The 19,702-nt window shown below is 41.1% G+C and overlaps 1 protein-coding gene across 3 annotated transcripts in view; it reads right to left on the minus strand.

Moving 5' to 3' along the window:
• Positions 1-19,702, minus strand: part of mta3 (metastasis associated 1 family, member 3) — a 30,053-nt gene that overhangs the window by 7,840 nt on the left and 2,511 nt on the right. Inside the window, exons 3-19 of one of the 3 annotated variants that reach the window (XR_007937919.1) lie at positions 18,710-18,803; positions 15,476-15,602; positions 15,261-15,324; positions 13,806-13,923; positions 13,434-13,536; positions 12,835-12,934; positions 12,572-12,760; positions 11,715-11,789; positions 10,526-10,584; positions 10,227-10,345; positions 8,839-8,996; positions 6,789-7,011; positions 5,046-5,138; positions 4,742-4,903; positions 4,290-4,397; positions 4,097-4,128; positions 3,916-4,006 (exon numbers count right to left, since the gene is read on the minus strand). Coding sequence is in view for 2 of the 3 variants with exons in the window: in XM_022189847.2 (XP_022045539.1) it covers positions 3,884-4,006; positions 4,097-4,128; positions 4,742-4,903; positions 5,046-5,138; positions 6,789-7,011; positions 8,839-8,996; positions 10,227-10,345; positions 10,526-10,584; positions 11,715-11,789; positions 12,572-12,760; positions 12,835-12,934; positions 13,434-13,536; positions 13,806-13,923; positions 15,261-15,324; positions 15,476-15,602; positions 18,710-18,803 (1,839 nt within the window). In the remaining variant the exon portion in view is untranslated. Of the gene's footprint in view, positions 1-3,877; positions 4,007-4,096; positions 4,129-4,289; positions 4,398-4,741; positions 4,904-5,045; positions 5,139-6,788; positions 7,012-8,838; positions 8,997-10,226; positions 10,346-10,525; positions 10,585-11,714; positions 11,790-12,571; positions 12,761-12,834; positions 12,935-13,433; positions 13,537-13,805; positions 13,924-15,260; positions 15,325-15,475; positions 15,603-18,709; positions 18,804-19,702 lie in introns of those variants that run through there. The other 2 variants (XM_022189846.2, XM_022189847.2) reach the window with 2 other exon arrangements.

Below are 19,702 nucleotides of genomic sequence, written 5' to 3' on the forward strand. Positions count from 1 at the left end.
ATTACTAGATTAATACTGAGGCTTGTAAGAAGCAGTTTATTGCTGTAAGTATTTAAAGAAGATAGATAGATAGATAGATAGATAGATAGATAGATAGATAGATAGATAGATAGATAGATAGATAGATAGATAGATAGATAGATAGATAGATAGATAGATAGATAGATAGATAGATAGATAGATAGATAGATAGATAGATGCAGTTTGAATAATAATGTAGGAAAATGAAAGTTCTGCTTTCCAACTCTATATTCACTTTTGTACTTCTTGCTAATCTTTTATTTTGTTGGATAATTTTACAGTTGAAGGCTTTAAATGGTTTAATCTTTTAAAAATGCATGATATTTTCGTATATTAAGTCACATAATCAACTCAACTGTGAACAATTTGATTTATTTCACACTTGTCCTCATGCTTAAGTGTCAGCAGGAAGCAGTAAGTATTTTCTTAGTACCTTAATTGGACTGTAAATGTTTGCTTATAATACAGCTAAATATTTCAACAACTGCTGGATTCATGGGCATAAATCTTCCTACAGATATTTATGCTCCCCAGAGGATGAACCTTCCCATTTTGATGAAAAAATCTCAACATTTTGGACGGATTTTCCAAAAAATGTGGCACAAACATTCACGATCCCTTCATTTTTTTCCCTTCCACTTAGCAGTTTGAACCACTTTAATGACACTGCAACACACTGCGTTACCTACGACAAGAAAAGTGTTAATCTGTCATCTCTATTTCCGTTTCTATTTGTCTCTCTCCCCTCCTTGAATAAGTGGGAGTGATCTCCCACTCCTTCTCTCTGCTCTGTGACTCGCTGTGTTCTTCATCACACTGAGAGAGAGAGAAGAGAGATAAAGGAGGGATAAAGAGACAGAGAAGGGGAGAAAAATGAAACTTCCAATCATCTCTCATCAGCAGCAGCCTCTCAGAGCAGATCTATCAGTCTTTTACTCAGAGAGCCACTAATTGCCCCCACTAGGAGAGTGAATGGGAGCATAATATAACAGAGGCTGCAGATTGATGCCGTCTCCTCTCTCACACCAACACACAGCCGTGTTGATCTTAGTGGTAAGCGAGTGATCCATGTGAGTGCAGCCAGAAGTTAATGTGGTAATGATATTTCCACTCAGGGCCCAGCGGTGCTCGGCTCCATCTGCACCAGTTCGCTGCTCTAATTTTAGCCCCGGCGGTCCGAGGGTGGCATGAGAGCCGGGTGCCATGGCTCATTTAGACACAGGCTTAATGGGAGAACATCTTTCTCTGGCACACACGGACATGCAAAGTTTGATCGATTACGTGCACACACACGTACGTACGTGGGCGCGTGACTGAATGTGTGCAGAGAGAGAAGATTAATTGCAGTTTATTCAGCTGTATGTTCAACAAAAGCTGCTGTTTGGGGTTCTTGAGACATTGAGATTTCTACTTTTATTTAACCCTCCTGTTGTCTTCATAAAGGGCGCCAAAAAATATTGTTTCCTTGTCTGAAAAAAATCCAAAACTTCTGCAAAAAAATTCCACAAATTCCTGAAAATTTGTAAACCTTCAGGAAGAAAATTCCAATAATTCCTTAAAAGTTTCCCTTAAAAGTTTTTTTTTAATCCCTCAAATTTGGCATGAAAATTCTTGGAAATATTTTCAAAAAATGAGTAAATTCTTTAAAAAATTCAAAAAAATATCTAAAGTGATTACCTGTATATCAATAAAACTTCTAATATTTTCTTTAAGAACATTCACATAAAAATCAACCGAGATCCAGCGAAATTCGTTGGATTTTGGTTGATTTTTATGTGAATGTTCTTAAGAAACATTTTTAACATTTCTTTTTTTCCCACCAAAAAATGTCCAAAGATTTCCCAGAAGTGTTGAAAATGTGGACATCAGAAGTTTCACTGTGAAAATATATTTTTTTTCCCCACATTTTTAAACTTTAAAACGGGTCAATTTTGACCCGCAGGACAATATGAGGGTTAAAGACCTTCTTTTCAAAACTGGATTGAACTCTTAAACAAATTATATGTTCACAAATTTAAAAAAAACAAAACATCCTATTCTAGTTTGAATGCAGAAGGATGCAGAGGCAGTTCTTTTTCTAATATTTTCAGCTGTATGTATATATATTCAAATTATATATTTCTGCCCTTGATTGATTTGATTCCCTTTTAGTCTTCACAGAGTTTAATATCCTCCTGAGAACCAAGGGGGGGAAAGTATCCTTTAATCTAACTTTTTTTGCAACCTTTATTGGCTTAACTTTTCTCTTTTCCTGGCATTTTGCTGCTGTCGCATTTTGTCTCAGCATGAAAACAAAGCTCCCCTCATCCCACCCAGTCACTTGAGATATCATTGGAAAGGCCAGGATGTTCCCCATTAGGAACGTCAGGATTTAGTGGGGTAGCTCAAATGAGTCAAAAGATATAGATCAGAAACAAATGTCCAGTACTGAGGATATGAATGAATGGGCCGGGTCTCAGGAGGATATACATCAATTTGAGGCTGCACTGAAGCACAGCGGAGCCTTTGAACTGAAAGCTAATGCCAGCATGCTCGCAGTGGTAAATATTCTGCACGTCAATAGCGTATTTGACCCCAGCCAGGGTTCTACCAAGTGCTTCACGACGTGTTTCTCATTCACACACTCGCACAGCTGCCATGCAATTTGCGAGGGCAACTTGCGGTTCATTCTTGTGGAGAAGCCAGGGGGTCAAACTGCCAGCTTTGCAATCAGTAGACAACCTGCTCCAGCTGCCTCAGTAAGAGGCTAATGCATACCAGCTGTAATGTTTTTTAACATTTGCTCATAAAAGAAAAGAATGTGTTGAAATTTGCAGCGACGACATGAATGTTTGTATCAAAATTCCAAGAAATCCATCCAAAAAGTTGTCAACCCAAAAGCGTAGACCTCATAAGGGTGTTTGATTACCAGAATTATTAGGATCAATCCTCTGGGGAGCCTGAATATCTATTGCACATGGAATTGCAATCCATTTAGTAGTTGCTGAGATAGATCAGTTTGCACCAGATTGGTAAACTGCCTGACTGACACTGCTGGCAAAAAGTAACTGAATCGATGCCAGCAGCAAGAGTTAAACACAAAAAAACCTCACAGTGAAGCTGAAAAAAGCTTCAAACAGAAGTAGCTCTGTGTTTCTATATCCAGTCCAAGATTTTTGAAATGCTGAGGTCATGAGCCGATCACATTGTTCTTTCCAGAAATCAAAAAAAGGATGAAGTGTTCCCATTTTATCTGACAAAATGAACGCTAAATAAATTCAGCTGCAGTGGAATTTAGCATGTTTTTTAGTCTGAAAGTGGTGATTTTAAATGCAATAAGTGTGGAAATACCTGGCGAGCTTGTCAGCTTTTTCCACTGTAAAATGCAAAAAGAAAGTGTTGTTATGACAGGAGTGACTGTCACCCTTTCATCGCTTCCATCTAGGATGTTTTTCCCCCCGTGTTTCTGGTCAAAAGCAATCTTGATTCAGTCGGTCAAAGCGGCTGCATTTTTTGTGTTTCTCGGCTGTCTGAGGAGCTGCGAGACAGTGTTTTGATGAACGATGTGCTGATGTTTTTTATACCCTTAGATACAGCATAATGAGAACAAGACTCTGGAGGCTTCCCAGACAGACACTCTGCTTCTGCTGCTTCAAAGCGCATGGGTATTGTGTTTTGGTGCTTTTGTGGGGTTTTTTTGTGTTTTAGCGCTGTGCAGCTGTCTGAAAGTCACCACGGACAAAAATAAATCAATTTATGACACAGCTCAATTCTTCTTATGTGTTTTCCCCCTCGGGTCTCAGCATCCCTTGGCTTCCCTTCACACACACATAACACACACACAAATCAGTCAATCAAAGGGTCAATAAAGGGTCACCTTTGCTTACCTGGTCTCCCGGGTGACGAGGAAGAAGCTGTCATCGGGGGCATCGATCCAGTTGGGGCGTCTCTTGCGGATCATCACTCCACCTCTGGTGCTGCCGCTGCCGCTGTTGCGCCCGTTGTGCTGCAGAAACACAATTTAAATGTCGTTTTATTAGAATACGCGGTGATGCGGCTGCAGTGAATCTGTGATGAAACGGTAGAAGACACCCACCAAGAGAGGTCCACCTGTTGTGCCTGGGTTCTCTGCAAAAACAAAGCCACAGCGGTGAGAGAAAGATGCAAAGTGCGCGTGAGGGAATCAGTCAGTTGTGAATGGGTATTGATTAGTTTATTGCTTTTCCTAGTTTATAAGTGGTGCAAACAAAATGACTGTGTTTCAATTTCAGTAGAAATAGTGAAGTTACCAATAAAAAACAAAGTGTCAGACTGAAGTTGAATCATCCAAACTATCCAAATGACCCCCATCTGCTGATTCGTTTTCAATAGAATTAGTTGTCATTCTCTCCAACGAGCTAGTTTAGATAAGAAATGGCAGAAAAGGTTATCAACTCCGGGTGTATTTCCACTAATCGGAAGCAGAAGGATAACAAAACACATTGGATATCAACACTGTTTGGTCCCCAAGGTTAACTCACATCATAAGTATGGAAAAGAAACAGGGGATGCATTTGCCGATTTATTTGTATTATATTTTCAGTCATCGGGGGGGATTTAACAGAAACACTTTCTGCTTGTGGGCAGGATTATGTTAAGCAATAACAGTGTTATTGGAAAACAAGTCACAATTACTTTAGTGGAATTAGTTCAGCTATTTTTTTTTTATTCTTCTTAACAGGGAAAATGTCCGTGTGTGTACCTGAGCGCCTGTCCGGCTCGGCCCTGCTGTGGTGATGGTAGCTGCGTTTTCCCAGCATACCGTGGGGGCCGTGGGGGAGGGAGGAGAGGAGGCGTCGAGGGGGAGGCGTCTGCAGGCCCGGGGTGCGGTGGGAGCGAGGGGCGTGGGCCGCCGGACGGGACTCTGCGGAGAGACACCACACTGGAAGCTGCATGAACTGGCTCCTGTACAGCATCTCATGTTTTATTGATTCATTCAGGAACACTGGAGGAATCTGATTATCATTCAGCTCCCACTGTGTGTGTGTTGATTTCTTTTCTTTTACCTAGAAACTGCAGAACACTGGTCAGAGTGCTCCTTTGGGCGGCTCTGGTTTTGGGTAGTCGAGTCCCCTGCCCTTCGGACACCCTTAGCATGTCTAAACCAAACACAGAAACGCGTGTCAGTGAACGCAGCGTCTCTCAGGCTGCACAGTCTGCTTATTTATCTGATTGAACAAGGATGTCTTGTATAGATGACCTTTTGGATGCAGGAATCAATGTGGTGACTTGCTTTCAGGGATGGCATGACTGATAAAAAATAAAACAAAAAAAGTAACCCCACCCCACCCCCACCTCGGCATGCACATACAGATGTCAGTACATGCTTACATGCACTCGAACGACACACACATCAAAATACGAATGCGGTATGACAGCAGGAGTCCATGCTGAGGGGAAGGGAGTGTGCCGCCGCTTCCTCCGGGTGTGGTGGAGTTGATGGACAGATAACACAGACACATGAAGCACAAGGACTCGGAAGAGATGCTTTCAAGGTGTGACTTTATTTGAGGTCTACTCTCACATTCACACAGTAATGAAAGAAAAAAAAGAGAGCCAAAAAAGAGGTAGAGGATGGGATGAGAATATTGCAACAGTCAGTAGAAAATGAAGGATTGAAGGATGAGGAGGCGATGCTGGGAGGGGAAATAAAGGGGAAGAAATGAGTCTGAATGGCAAATCCTGTCCGCGGGAGACAGAAGGGGAGGGAGACGCGATGAGTTCATATGAATATTGCATGATTGGAAACACAGGAAATAAAGCTGAGCGGATGGTATGTCGAGGGTGCGTCCAAGGGGACCTGGACCTCTTATGGGTGAGCCTGATCTAGAGTGGGCGATGCGGCCAGCAGCAAAGAAGAGCAGCTACATTTTTCTATCAGTACCCGACAGTAAAATCTTCTCCTCACCTCCTTTCTTTCAAGTTTCAGCAGCTTAAATCTATCTAAAGCTCACAATCAATCATTTTGTCCAATACACTCACAGAAACACACAGAATGAGGGGGAAAAAATGCAGAAGAAACAAAATGTTTTTTTAAAAAAAAATCGGCGATGGCAAACACGCTGAAGCTGAGGTTGAGTATTTACAATGAACATTTGTAGCTGAGACAACTGGCTCAGTCACGACAGCACAGAGAGGGCGAACCTTCAGCAGGGGCGCCGTGCAAAATAGAGCTTCTCTTAGTAAAATACACTTTCTCTACATCTAACTTCAGCAAATATACGGCTCAGACTGGAATATAACTTCTATCAGATGCTGTTACAATCTACTTGTTAATGACAGGAGCAAGTTCAGGTATTAGGTGTGTAATTTCAACGTGTATGCAGACGTGCTTGTGTGGAATAGCCCTGTTTGTTCCATCTGTGTGTAGAATTCCAACAATGTCTTTCAGTTCACAGTGACCAAAAACTACAACAGATAAAAGAATAAAAAAAATTTAAAAACATGAATGAAAAGATGATCAAAACTCATAATTATGAGGACAGGCAGTCTTTATTGGAAACAGGGGGTGGGAGAATACAAAAACAAAATAATAATAATAATAACAATAATAATAAAAACAGAAAGAGAGACAGACGGGGGAGGGGGGGAGAGACGGGCAGAGATGGGGGGGTTGATGGTGGGGCAGTCGGGGTGAGGACAGGTGAGGAGGGGTGGTGAGTGTGTGTGTTGCTGTGTTTTGTCTGCAGGTGTGTTGTGTTGTGTGCGTCCATGTGGCAGAAGTTAGGAGGAATTGAAAGAGCTCTTACACTCTGCCTTTATGGCCCCACAGTTAATGGGGACAAAGGGCCGGCGCGCAGCGCGGCGCAGCCTGATGATGTCACGGCACATGTGCCGGGCCAGCTTGGTGAGGCGGGTGGCCTGCAGCAGGAAGGCCTGCTTGGTCTTCATGGAGGACTTCGGGGAGCCGCTGTTTCGCATCGGCACCATGTGGTTGGACTGGCGAGGAGCGTGACCCCTTGAGCGAGACTCCTGAGAATCGAAGGAGGGACAGAAAAGGCAATGAACAGCTGACGGAAGATTTAAAAATAAATGCTACCGAGGCTCCAAGTCCCACTTCAATTCCAGGCGGCTGTCTGTTCCACTAGCCTCGTGTCAATGTAGTTAATATTTAGAGTACGTTTGTGTCAGAAGCTCACAGGGAGCCATTTTAAAGGCTTAAAAAAACATATTCAAATGTTACTTTTCACTTTTCATGCTCTGTACCCCATAACAGACCATGGCAGGTCTGACAGGCATTTTATCTAAAAGAAACACACCATGCTAGCACCATTTATCATTGCGGGAAACTTCAAAAACACGAATAATTGTCAGATATTTTCCAACTGTCCTCGATTAACGTGACTTTGTTGGGTAAAAAAAAAAATCAAAAGCTAAAAATTAAGATATTTCATCAAAATCACTGTTCTGTATGTCTCATCTAAAAAAATGTCAAACCATTTTTAGTGTCCAGACGCTGTAAAAAACTGAAGATTCTACACTCCTCTGCACAACCAACGGAGACATTAACGATTCTGCTGCAACCAACGGTCGTGACAAAAAATTCAGGAACTTCTCAAGCTCAACTGCAGCAGTTTTAAGAGCAGATTTCAGACTAGAAACAAATTAAAACTGTAAGTCGTGAAGTATCTACAGTCTGCAGAGCACCACTTTCTTCCTGAGTATTGATAACCCCTGAGGGCACTTGGAAAAAGACTAAGTTTTTTTCAATGAAATTCGACTTTTGCTTTAACTTTTTTTTAAATGATTTATGGCATTCTAACTTTGTTAGACTGCAAAGGGGACGTTCTCCAGTTCCCTCTGCTTCTAGCCATGATTGTGCCGTTTGCTCAGAGAAAAGAAAAATGTAACAGGAGCAAATACTGCGTAGGGTTCAGAATGTTAAATAAAATAATCGATCGAGCAATAAATTCTTCCTTCATAAAGGTTTTAATGCTCAGTTGTTGCTCAAACTATTTCACAGAGGAGTTGTTTCAGCTCATCGGTCACTGTGGGGGCTGCAGTTTGTGGTGCTGTTGAACTGTATTGTGTAAGACAATGAGGCGATTTCAATATTTTGTCCACCTCGTTTACGCCTTTGAAGATAATTACAGCCTCCAAAACAAGCATAAAGTTGAATCAGCACCCTTCTAAAAACAGTTTCAATAAAAGCTGAACATTAAAACCTTCATGAATTGGGCATTTACTGCTGGGCTGCTGTTATCACTCCACATAACCGGCAGCCAAGTGTGTGTTGTGGTGTAGAGTCGACCTTTCCACACGTCACAGTTCGTACACGTTCGATTTATAACATTAATAAAGGCTGATATTATTACTTAAAAGAAACATTACTTCTACGCTCACTGGTTTTACAGTTCAGTTAACATTTACATTAGTCTGACAAAAGGATAAGTAAAGTCACAGGGTCCTGCAAAGTCCAATTCTGAGACGACACCTTCTAACTGGTAACTTTTCGCAGCACTTGAAAAGAAGTCTGAGTGGAGCGTGTGTAAATTTATTAACAGCTAATAAGCCAGACAGAGGACGGGATATTGTGAGCTCGATGAATAATTGATGGTGGCAGCCGAGGCATCACTTATAGACCGTGGATGTTACATTTTACAGCCCTGCAGTCGTGACAATTCAACTTCACAAAGTCATTTCTAATGCAAATTTATCCTGCACGCTTGCACAGATTTCAAGGAATTAAAAAAGCTTTGTTTTTCTGTAATCTCCCAAGCCTTGAGTTTGAACATTTAACCACGGTTTGAGAAGTTCGGTTTTCAGTCTTGTCTGCGTTTTACGTCTGTCTGAACTCACGTTGCTTGCTGGACTCGGGGAGGTCCTCTCCTCGGGGCCCTCAGCTCTGCTCGGCATCTTCAGACCGCCGTACTTCTTCCAGTACATCCAGCAGGAAACGCACAGGCGGCACTGCATGTTTGGAGGCCCCCATGAGTACCACTGGGCCGACTGCATGGCTGTTAATGTACAAAATGCATTAATGCTTGCTAGAGGGACTGCAGAGGGGAAAATGGTCTCAAGGCACTCAGAAAATCGATCTCTCCTCCACTATCCCCGTCTGTCTCTAAATGAATTTATCAATATTCATACTCCAGAATTACTAACACTGCATAGCCGCTATCGACTATAAAACAAGAGATAAACATTTAAACTTGAATACATGGACAGACAGAAGGACAACAGACAATGTGGTAGAGATAGATTTAAATTTTCCTGGTTTTAATTAAACCCTAAACCTTATTAAATCCCACTTCCAGTTTTTAAGCACAAATTGGCAAAGCATGAGGACAATTTATTGATTCACTGTCACCAATTCTTACACATTCTATGATCTGCATTCTGGCAGCTGAAGTATAGTTGCAGTTCAGCTTCTGCTAAAACAAACAGCAGCGTTATTTGCATATTGCTGTAGCCAACACTACACTCCTTGGTGCATTCAGTTTCAACAGTGCGCCAATTTGTGAGTTTAGGGTAAGAAATATGAGGTGCAGGAACAATTCATTAATCAAACCGACTGCCCAGAACAGAAAGTCTGATAAATAATTGTCATTTATTAAAAACAAAATGGTCATATTTTCTGCTGCAGCTTTGCACTTTTCTGTGTTCTTTCATTGTACATTAGATATCTTTAAGCTTTGGACAGTGAATTGGACAAAACAGGACATTTATAAACACTTCCTTGTCAAACGGTGATTGACATTTTGAAAAAAAACTGCATAGTTTGTGTTCATAAATCGACACGCAGACTTTCATGCACATTTTTACGGTGTTCTCAATCCTTTTCATTGTTCAGGTTTATTTTCGGGGATGACTTTTTGCCTGTATTCACAGGGACAGTGAAGATAAGGATGAGAAATGCCACTTCTTAAGGCATATGGGCCCATGTAGCAAGTAAAGGAGCAGTTCTTCTTACCTAACCCCCATCTAGAGCCAAAAGTAGAGAGATACTGATTCATTTATGAATTTATAACAGCTGAAGTGTATAATAAGATGAGCAAGGAAACCCAAGTAAAGCATCTTTTCTAGAGTCAGAAAAACTAAATAGCGAGCTCTTTAGCCGTCTAGCACATCATTTGTCACACTTTCATTCCTAATTGACCGACATCCACTGCTCTAGCGATGTAATTTCACACGTGTCCTGCTTCACCACACATTCGTTCCCTCACTCGCACACAAACCAAACTCACTGTAGCAACTCTCGCAGGCTCTGCCTCCGCCTGCTGCATGGTAGGCCCCGGGGCCCGCTCCGTTCACTGTCGCCATCTTGCCATTGGTCATTGAGATCTGGTTGGGGTTGGGTTTGTTACTGTCAGAGACGAGAAGAAGAAGAAGAAGAAGAAGAAGAAGCAATTTAGAAGACGGAACGACTGCAGCCGTCTTCTGCAGTGCTTTAAATTAGAGCACACTGGAAATGATCGTCTCGCCGCTACAGGAACGGCAATAAAATCCACATCTGAATAATGAAATATAAAATGAAGAGACTTACTATGTGGGGATATAAACCTGCTTCAGTTTGCTTTCTGCCTCTGCTGCCTTCAGTCTCTTCTGCTCGTGGAGAAATACAGCGGATTTATTCATTAATAACAAAATAAAAGATCTCTTGTGTTCAACAAACATCCAATCAGACAATCCGGAACCTTTTAAAATCAGCTCCACAGGGTGAAATTAGGCCTACAGGATTACAAATTTAATCATTTATTGTGCATTTCTAAGGTGGGGTTTCCTGTCTTCTTGGCACGTAACTGTTTGCGTCACATTCCACTGAGTACAAAAAGCTGATTTATCTCTGCAGACGTTAGGAATCCTCTGACACAAAGGCTTAACCCCGTATCACAACAGGAGTGATATTCATGTTGTGTTTTTGGTTGGTGCTCCCGTCCTGAGCAACTTCTACAGCTTTACTTTACTTTGTAAACTTTTCCTGTAACCAAACTCCTGTCAGTGTACCTTTAAACAGACAAGTTTAACACGTCATTGCACCACTCAGCCTGTAAACAGCTTTCTAAGTCTCCATATCTTGTGCTGGACATGCAATTACATATCTGACAGAACATCTGCACTGCACTTAAGAGGTATAAAGTTTCAAAGATCTTGTCATATTACAGCTCTAATGAAGGAGATAAGTGCATTAAAAATGTTAAGATCCACCATTTCTCAGCCTCATTCATATGGACCAATGTTCAGTAACTCTTTAATGGATTTGTAAAATTAAATTCAAAGTATTCTTGCAAGAGAAACTTGCAATACAGTAGCTAATAAAACTACAGCAGTTGTGGAGGCAAAAAAACAGAAGAATGTGATATATTTGTCGACAGACATACAAAAGAAATGAAAGCATAAAAGGACAAAATAACTCTCAAAATCTTTGAAAGGTAAAACAATAGAGTGCAAATGCATTTTGGTTGCTTTTTTTGTTTTGATTAAGCAGCTTCAAGGCACTCTGTGGAGTTTTTGCCCACTAGCAGCGCTACAGTGTTGTGATGAGTGGGTCCCGAGTATGTACGTTCTTCTATAAATGTGACGGAAAAGGCACTTTAGTTGCAGAACAATAGATGTAAAGAGGAACGCCTCAGGGCCACTTGAAGCTGTTAAAAGCTGTCAGACTGTCCACAACACAGCCAAAGGCGACAACAACAAATAATTTATGGTTTTCATGAATGCTGCGGTAATCTCACCTGTTGCACGTATCTGTCTGTGGTCTTCCACATGTAGTAGTACTCTATGATACTGGTCAGAGACTTCCATGGCAGCTTCAAAAGCAGAAAGAGTAGAATGTGGAGCCATGGGGGGGGAAGAGAGAGAGGCAGACAGAGAGCAAATTGATGATATTAATATCTCATGTACTTGCCATCTGGGTGTGAAGCCTTCATGTATATTCATGAGCGAGACGCATCGTGATCACAGAGGCTGAGAGCTACTGGCTTTGCTTGGTTCTGGCCCCAGACGAAAACACACTCTCTTGCACAGACAGTGATTCACACATTTAATAAGCATTCATGAGCACCTGGTGCCACCGCATACACCCATATCCTGGCTTTATTGTGCCGTATAGGTAGACGGTGGGAAGGAAAGTTCAGAAGAATCAAACAGTCACTCCTCCAAAGGCCTGAAAGGCAAGTGTTTATACTTGTAATTTTGCCCTTCACAGAACAGCAGCTGCGACCGGCTTGAATTAATACCGATTACTAATTTGGATTCCTATTGTGACAGATTTTCACTGAAGAGGACGAAAGCGTCTGCAGAAACTTTTCAAATGTCTCCAGCAGCAAAGCCAGAACTCTCCACCGTTTATCAGTATGCTAAACAAGTTCCACTTTTCATTACAATAGACTGCAGCCTGTAAGAGAGCAGCTCATTTGGTCTCTCATCCTATAAAACGCAAAGAAATGCTCCATAAAAACAAAATATTTAAAGACTGCTACTTCTGCATCAGTCTTCATTTATTCAAATCATCTTGGCACCACTACGGCACTTTGACGCTGCAGATGACGACATCCCAGAAGCAAGAGCGCAGTTACAAAGAAACACTTACAAAGTCTTGTCGGATGTCGTTGAAGTCTTTTCCATATTTCTCTAGTGCCTCTTCAAACATGGCCGCTTCCGAGGCGCTCCACTCCTCCATCTCATCCCTGCAGAGCACAGGGCCGCCCGCTGGGACCAGTACGCTCAGCGCGCTGGACAGGTCGTAATTATGACGATGCAGTGTGTCCATCGCATGGAACTGCGAGCACAGAAAGAGGGTTATCATCTATCATTTAAATGCTCATTAGGGGTGTGTGTGTGTGTTTAACTCACCAATGTGATATCTCGTGAGGCTGCAGCTGCACTCATGTGTAAGCTTGGCTGTCTAACCGAGCTGCTGCAGTCCAACGCTCGGGCAAAGGTCCCCACCGCCCTGAGAAAATACACACAAGCATAAACAGTGAATGTGTACTACATATGTGACTCCTGCATAAAACTAATCAGTAGAGATCTTTGCTTGAAATGAAAATGTTCAGTAAATGCAAATGAGTTGCAAGTGTAAAAATCTCGGTAAATAATGGTTTATTGTTTATTATTATTAAAGCAATTACAGTGATTTAATCACAACTCCTTGCATGATCAATTTTTAATCCCCTTTCATTCATTTCTTATAAATAAAAACTGTGATAAATCCACAGACTGAATAAAAGTGAGAATAATGAGCCTGACTTATGAGCTGTGCCTCAATGCCAAGAATGTGTATTTATTGTGTTTACCATTACACAAAAACAGATGGAGTAACGGAGCAGAATATTGTACCCTTCACAGCAAGAGGGGTCATAAAGTTTCAAAAATTACATATTTCATTTATTAAACTGCCTGTTTGGGCGATTTGATCAGGAGGTTTCCAGCGTATGTCAGAGGTGACGTACCGTGCCACCACTAGGAATTGGTCTATCTGTTTGTTGGTGAGTGGACACTCTGGATCCCACAGCTTCTCTTCTAGTTTGGCCTGGTCCCGGTCATCTGCTTCACCTGCAAAACACAAAGGCGTCAGCTTGCAGATGGCACGCTAACATAACTGCACGCTGAAGGTGAAGAAACCAATTTATACTCCACACTGATTTTCTACAAGTTAAGTTCATGGTTATAAACCCGTGAAATTGCCCGGAAATTACCTACAAAATGTTCAAAGAAATCACTCATCAGAAGACTGCACAAGAAAGAATGTATTCATTTTTGTTTTAGAGAAATGGCTTATTTAACAGAACCAAGTTTCATCTACTATTAACTGTCTAATTTACCTTCTTGTAACATTTCAGGCACATCTGCCTGAAAGCGCGGTCCCACTCTGATCTCTCCTTTGTCAGCAAGAAGAGTCTTCTGTGTCGGGTCATACACCAGCGAGTAGAAGAAGGTATCCTGAAGAAATGGAAATATAAGTTATACAAATCAAGGACAAAGGGTTCATACGCCGACTTCAACGACAAATTGAACCTTTACATGTGGATCTATTTGAAGGTTCGCTGACATTTTCATTCAATTTGTCAAGACATTTTGCTGGTTTACCCCAAACCTCTACCGCTTATTATAGATAAAACAAGAAAAGCATTCAGAGAGCACCGTACTCTCATCAGAGCTGTTCATTCCCCCATATGTTATTGTCAGAAATGCAGCATATTTTTGTAGATTTTTTTTTATTGATGATCAGAAATCACGGCAACATAGAATGTGTCCATTTAATATAGACGCACCCATAAACAAAATGAGCTTGCACTGAGCACAGGTGTGTGTTATGCATGTGTACGTTATGTATGAACCGTAAATCGTGTGACCTAAATATGCAGCGGGCAGCGGGAATTGATGGGACTCAGAAACACCCCCACAATTTAATCAACTGTTCCTTGCATGATTTCTGACGGATAAGTCCTGATAGGTCCACAGCGGTGGATTTGTACAAGGATCGCAATCATATGATCGTCAGCAGGCAGAACGTAGTCATATGTTGTCATAGTTACAGTGACGCCGTGATGCTATCTTGCAATGGGAAATCCTTAACAAATCCATGGATCCACACTGTAAGCCGCATCACTGCCAAAATCTAATGAGGTGGTCCTTGTGTCATTTCTGATCTTCCCTGAAAATTTCATCCAAATTTGCTATTCTGTTTTTGAGTAATGTTGCGAACAGACGGAAGGATTCCTTGGCAGAGTAGCAATATTTAATGGAAAATCAGATAAACATGGTATAGAACGTAAACAAAAAAAACCCCTGATTTTTCTATATTCAAAAAGAATGACCAAAGAGAAAAAAGTCAAGTATTTTTTTAACACATATTTACCCATTTTGCTCATTTTTAAGCAAGAAAAATCCAGATAGGAAAAATTAATTATTCGGCCATGTGACTGACAATGAATGTAACCATTAGTTGCAGTCCTTGATGCCTCTCAGTTTTTGATACCAGAAAATATTTAGGCCACTTCCCTTTTTGCTCTATTTGACTGAGAATACATTTGCAAACGTTTGTACAAAAACACACTTTCACTTTGTCACTGTGGGTTATTGAGTGTAGATGGGAAAATGCCAATTTTATTCAGTTAATACAAAATCTACAACACAATTAAGTGGAAAAAGGGGTATGAATGCTTTCTAAGGCCACTACATTAAAAAGGCATGTAAAATATAAATGCACCTTCTATGCTGCGAGCCTGAGCGAACACAAGCCAGTGACAGACAAGATTTTCTTCTCTCGGGCTTACCTCTTTGTCAAGGTATGAAAGAACGGCTTCAGTCTCATTCAATAATGCGACACTGCACTTCCCCCTAATGGAGGGAGAGAGGGGGGGGCACCATGTAAAACACAGACAAATGAAGTCAACAATGCTTGATGGATGTGTTCATGGCTGAATGAGCGATCATCCATGGGCACTGCCTGCAGAGGATGACCCGTGGGGTCCATTTTGTGCATCTGTACCTGATATGTGTCGCAGGTAGACTCTCGTACTGCCGGGAGAGGAAGAGCTCTCTGTGGCGAAGCTGGTGTTTCTGTTTTTCTGTTAGATCTGTCTCTGTTGGGTTCTCCTTCTCCTCTTCCAACTCCTCTGCAAAAGGCACACAGAGGGAAGACATCAGAAATCAGATTAAAAGAAACACTTACTTGGCATGTATACGTCACCTGTGACAGGTAAATTTCTTCCCAACTCTTTTTCACAGTCACAAATCCACCCATTTATCACTCAGCCTTCGGACGCTGTGTTCTAGGTGTGCCGTCTTCAGATATAATACAACAGATTGGCACAATGGTTCTCGAGCGCTTTGCAATCACACTCTGTCGCCGCTATCCACTTAAAAAGCCAACGCCATTATACTTACGACTGCCTAGAAATGTAATCTGAAGAGCACAGCGTTCATCCATAAATAGTGGATTAGCTAGTTTGCTGCAGCTGAGTCAGCACACAACGCCAGGCAGTGTATAAACATTTTAAAATCACTGTCACACAAAGCAGGCATACACTTACAAACAAAGATCACCCCCCCATTGAAAACTATATTATTTTGGCAGCTGTTTTTCCAGCAAAACGGCACCACTATCGAGCCACATCGCTGCAAGGAAGTCCTAGTAAAACCCTGATTTCTCATTGTTCACCCGATTCTAAAAGACTACAAAACTTTCAAACAGGATTTCAATCTCATATTTGTATCTGAGAAACAAACTTTTAAGGGAACTTTGTAAGAGGCTCAGTGAATGTATGCGTTCAAATATTGCTCGGCGATAATGGTAAAAGAGGAAGCAATCTCAGGCTCTGTTGAATTTTTCCATCTCAAATTTTTTTGGTCGCTTTAATGCCACAAATATAATTCTGTTCACCTCTATTATGCTGGGAAATCGGCAGCAATCTTTTTGGCAGAGAAAAAACCCCAAATGACTTCTACGGCTAGTGAGGAAATGACACTTTGATGGGAGAGCGATGCCAAAATTCGAAAAACGTGACTGCGCTTGTTGTTTAAACTGGAAATACTGGGCAACAACGACGTGCTGAATGGCAGCAGTGAGGGGAGATGCAGCGACACGTCCACCGCAACACAACGAGAGCCTGTACGGGGATATTTTCTCATTTCAGTTTTTAATATTACAATAAAAACATGTCGTGGAAATGCACATTATTATTTGTGAACTGTGAGTGCTCATATCTGTGGTAGCAAATTCACAAAGGCGAATGTCACCTTGCTCAAGAACACCTAGTGATGACTCAAAACATCAGCTGAAAATAGCTCTAGTATCATCATTATCGCTCAGTCAGTCTAAATGTGAGAGTTTTTGTTGAAGTCGATGTGTTTAAATGATTTGTTTGTGGTCGTTCTTGATATTGTGACATTCACAGCTAAATGCCACCTTGGTAGGAGGGAAAACCTTTGTGGGTTTTTGAGATTTGGGTGAACCGACCTGTTAACTCGCTTGCAAAACTCACGTTTAACCCTCAGCTGCTGTTTGATTTTGCTCTGCGATGATTGATGAGCACGACGAACAAAACAGATGCAAATTTTGCTGAGAAGGCTCCAAAAGGAAAAGCCCTGGACTTCCCTCCTGACATTTTTACCCAAGTTTTGAAGTAAACCTCAACCTGTAGATAAGCATTTCCAAGAATTTCAGGTTTGACTCATATGAGCTGTTGTACTTCTGTATATCACATTTAGTGGCTTTTCTTTCGTTTTCCCCCAGAACTAATCTGACTCAAACTGAATGAATTCATTTTTTTTTTACATTGTGTCAGGCAGTAATACATTTTACTATTGTTTCTGTCTCTTCTTCTGACCAGCTGGCAGATGACAGACTCCGAATGGCTTGCGAAATTGGCACAGCGTTGCGATCAATGCATATGTCTCCGCATACTGTACAGCTTATATTTTTGCTCTTAAGGTCGCTTTATGTTTACAGAGTCGAGCTAAATCTGCAAAACTGGTTTTTACAAGCAGTTTGCTCACGCACAGAACAGCATTCAGCCATTATACATTCCTGGTTTTCCTGTCAGAGCTGAGAAATGTAAACCTGAAATTAAAAGACACGACGCTCACTGGGCGTCCTGCTGCTCTTCATCTCAGTCGTCCTCATCTTAACTGCTTTGGCATCTTTCTTAGTTTGAGTAAGCGACTGATAATTTGTTATACGGTGACCGGGAGCCTCTGGAAACAGGTAGAAGTCTTCCCACACAGAACAGGTGCTGCTGTGATAACACTTTCTTTTTCTTCCCACTTCTTCTCATGCAGCCACACTGCAATTCTCTGTTTTTGAGTGATTGAGAAATTAATGTGAAATACCGCATAAATGTGAATGGCGACACATTTTTCGAGTCGCACAGGAGCCCTCATTTACGTTTCAATTTTCTCTACGCTAAAAATAGCAGTGACTTAAATGGCTGGTCTCTGAAACCGTGGTCAACATAAGAAAAAACACCTAATTAACAGCAAATGCTATAATTTACAATGCGTTGCTGGAAATGTCTGCCTGACTGACACGCAGCAGACAGCTAATGACATTTTCCTTGAACTTTCGAACTGTAGCTGAAAACCACTCAGCCTCCTGTTAGTGCTAGTATGTCCTTTAATCAATCAAAAACCGGTCAGCTATTTTATTTATAAAATAATCATTTTGATTATTGAAGTCAAGAACACAAAAAACTGGACAAATTTTCCCTTCTTAAATGTAAGAGTTTGGTGTTTAATGTACTAAGTTTTTAATTTTTCAATTAATCTTTTAATTGTTGGTTGCCGAAAACCAACACTAAAAGACAAAAACTTTTAATAAGGTCATAATGGAACAGTTAGATTTACAAAATGTTAGAACTTATTCAGCGAATTGAAAAAAACATAGCATAATTTTCCAAAACCCAAGACGGCACATTAAAGTTGTTTGTTTTGTCTGACCTGCAGTCCAAAACCCAAAGATATTCTGTTTACAACTTTGCAAAATCGAGAAAAAGAGCAAATCCTCACCTTTGTAAAGCTTAAAACAGCCAACACGGCCAGTTAGTTTTGGTTTATCAACTATTCAATCACTCCACTTGTTATCTCAGCACCACATTAGTATATTAATAAGCAAATCCTAAAGAAACTCTGCTGAATCTTGATAGAATATGCTGCTTGAACGTATCGGAACTTTAGTCCACATGTAAACACAAACTCTGGATATGTAAAAAGGGCTGCTACTCACTTGCATGTTTATCTGCGAGCTGGATGAGGCTGTGGGAGATGTCTCTCCTTCTGTAGAAACAAACCACCTTGGCCTCCACATTTCCACTGGCGGTCTAAAACAGAGCAGAGGAGAAAAGATCCAGGTTGACTGAAAGAAGTGGCAACACCTCCCCGCACAAGCCGCTAATTTCCCAAGAGACCCAGCTCTTTTGTGTACTCATCAAGCTATGCTGCTATGACAGGCTGACCAGGCCTGCCACTGTGTTTTTGATCAGATGATTGATTTCTTGTCTCCCTGTATAATTAGGCCGACAAGCTTTAAGACTCAGCCGGTATTAAATATCGTAACTGAGGCAGAGCGAGTGGATGTGGTCGTACGAGGTTTTTCTCAAACCTTACAGCTTTACTCAACTGTAATCCTCCCAAGTTCTGTTGCTTTTCTGAGGAAGTTATAGGTAAGAGAGGATGTGTTTCAAACAGCTTTCACACAAAGGATGCTGACAGAATAACAGGAACAAGATAGTGCATTGTAATGCCAACACCTTTACAAGCTACATCACAAAAATGTCATGTTTGATCAACCTCACACATTTAATAACAAATTAACATGAGAGGCGTACATACAAGCTGTATTTGTAGCAAGACAGCATACAGCAGGAAATTCCTCTTATTTTATCTATCCTGTTCATCACTTACAATAACTGCAATGTCTCATGTCTTTAGATTATAATCTACAGCCTCCATATGCTTTTTCTGTAACTAATACTGACCTGATCTTTCGTTATCTCACCCACACAATCTGATAATGACCTGCATTTATCTCAACATCTCTTGCAAGCACAACACAAGAAAAGCTTTTTCACACCACCAAAAACGCTGGTGTAGTATTTCCCGCTCAACACTGCAGCAGTTCTGTTCAGAAAACTTGATATCTGATCAAAAATAGCAGCACAAATATCAGACTTTACATCACTTTCTACTCAAATGTTTCTTTAGTTTAATATGATGTAAG

This window comes from Acanthochromis polyacanthus, chromosome 19 (genome assembly GCF_021347895.1).
Source record: "Acanthochromis polyacanthus isolate Apoly-LR-REF ecotype Palm Island chromosome 19, KAUST_Apoly_ChrSc, whole genome shotgun sequence".
Lineage (NCBI taxonomy): Eukaryota > Metazoa > Chordata > Actinopteri > Pomacentridae > Acanthochromis > Acanthochromis polyacanthus.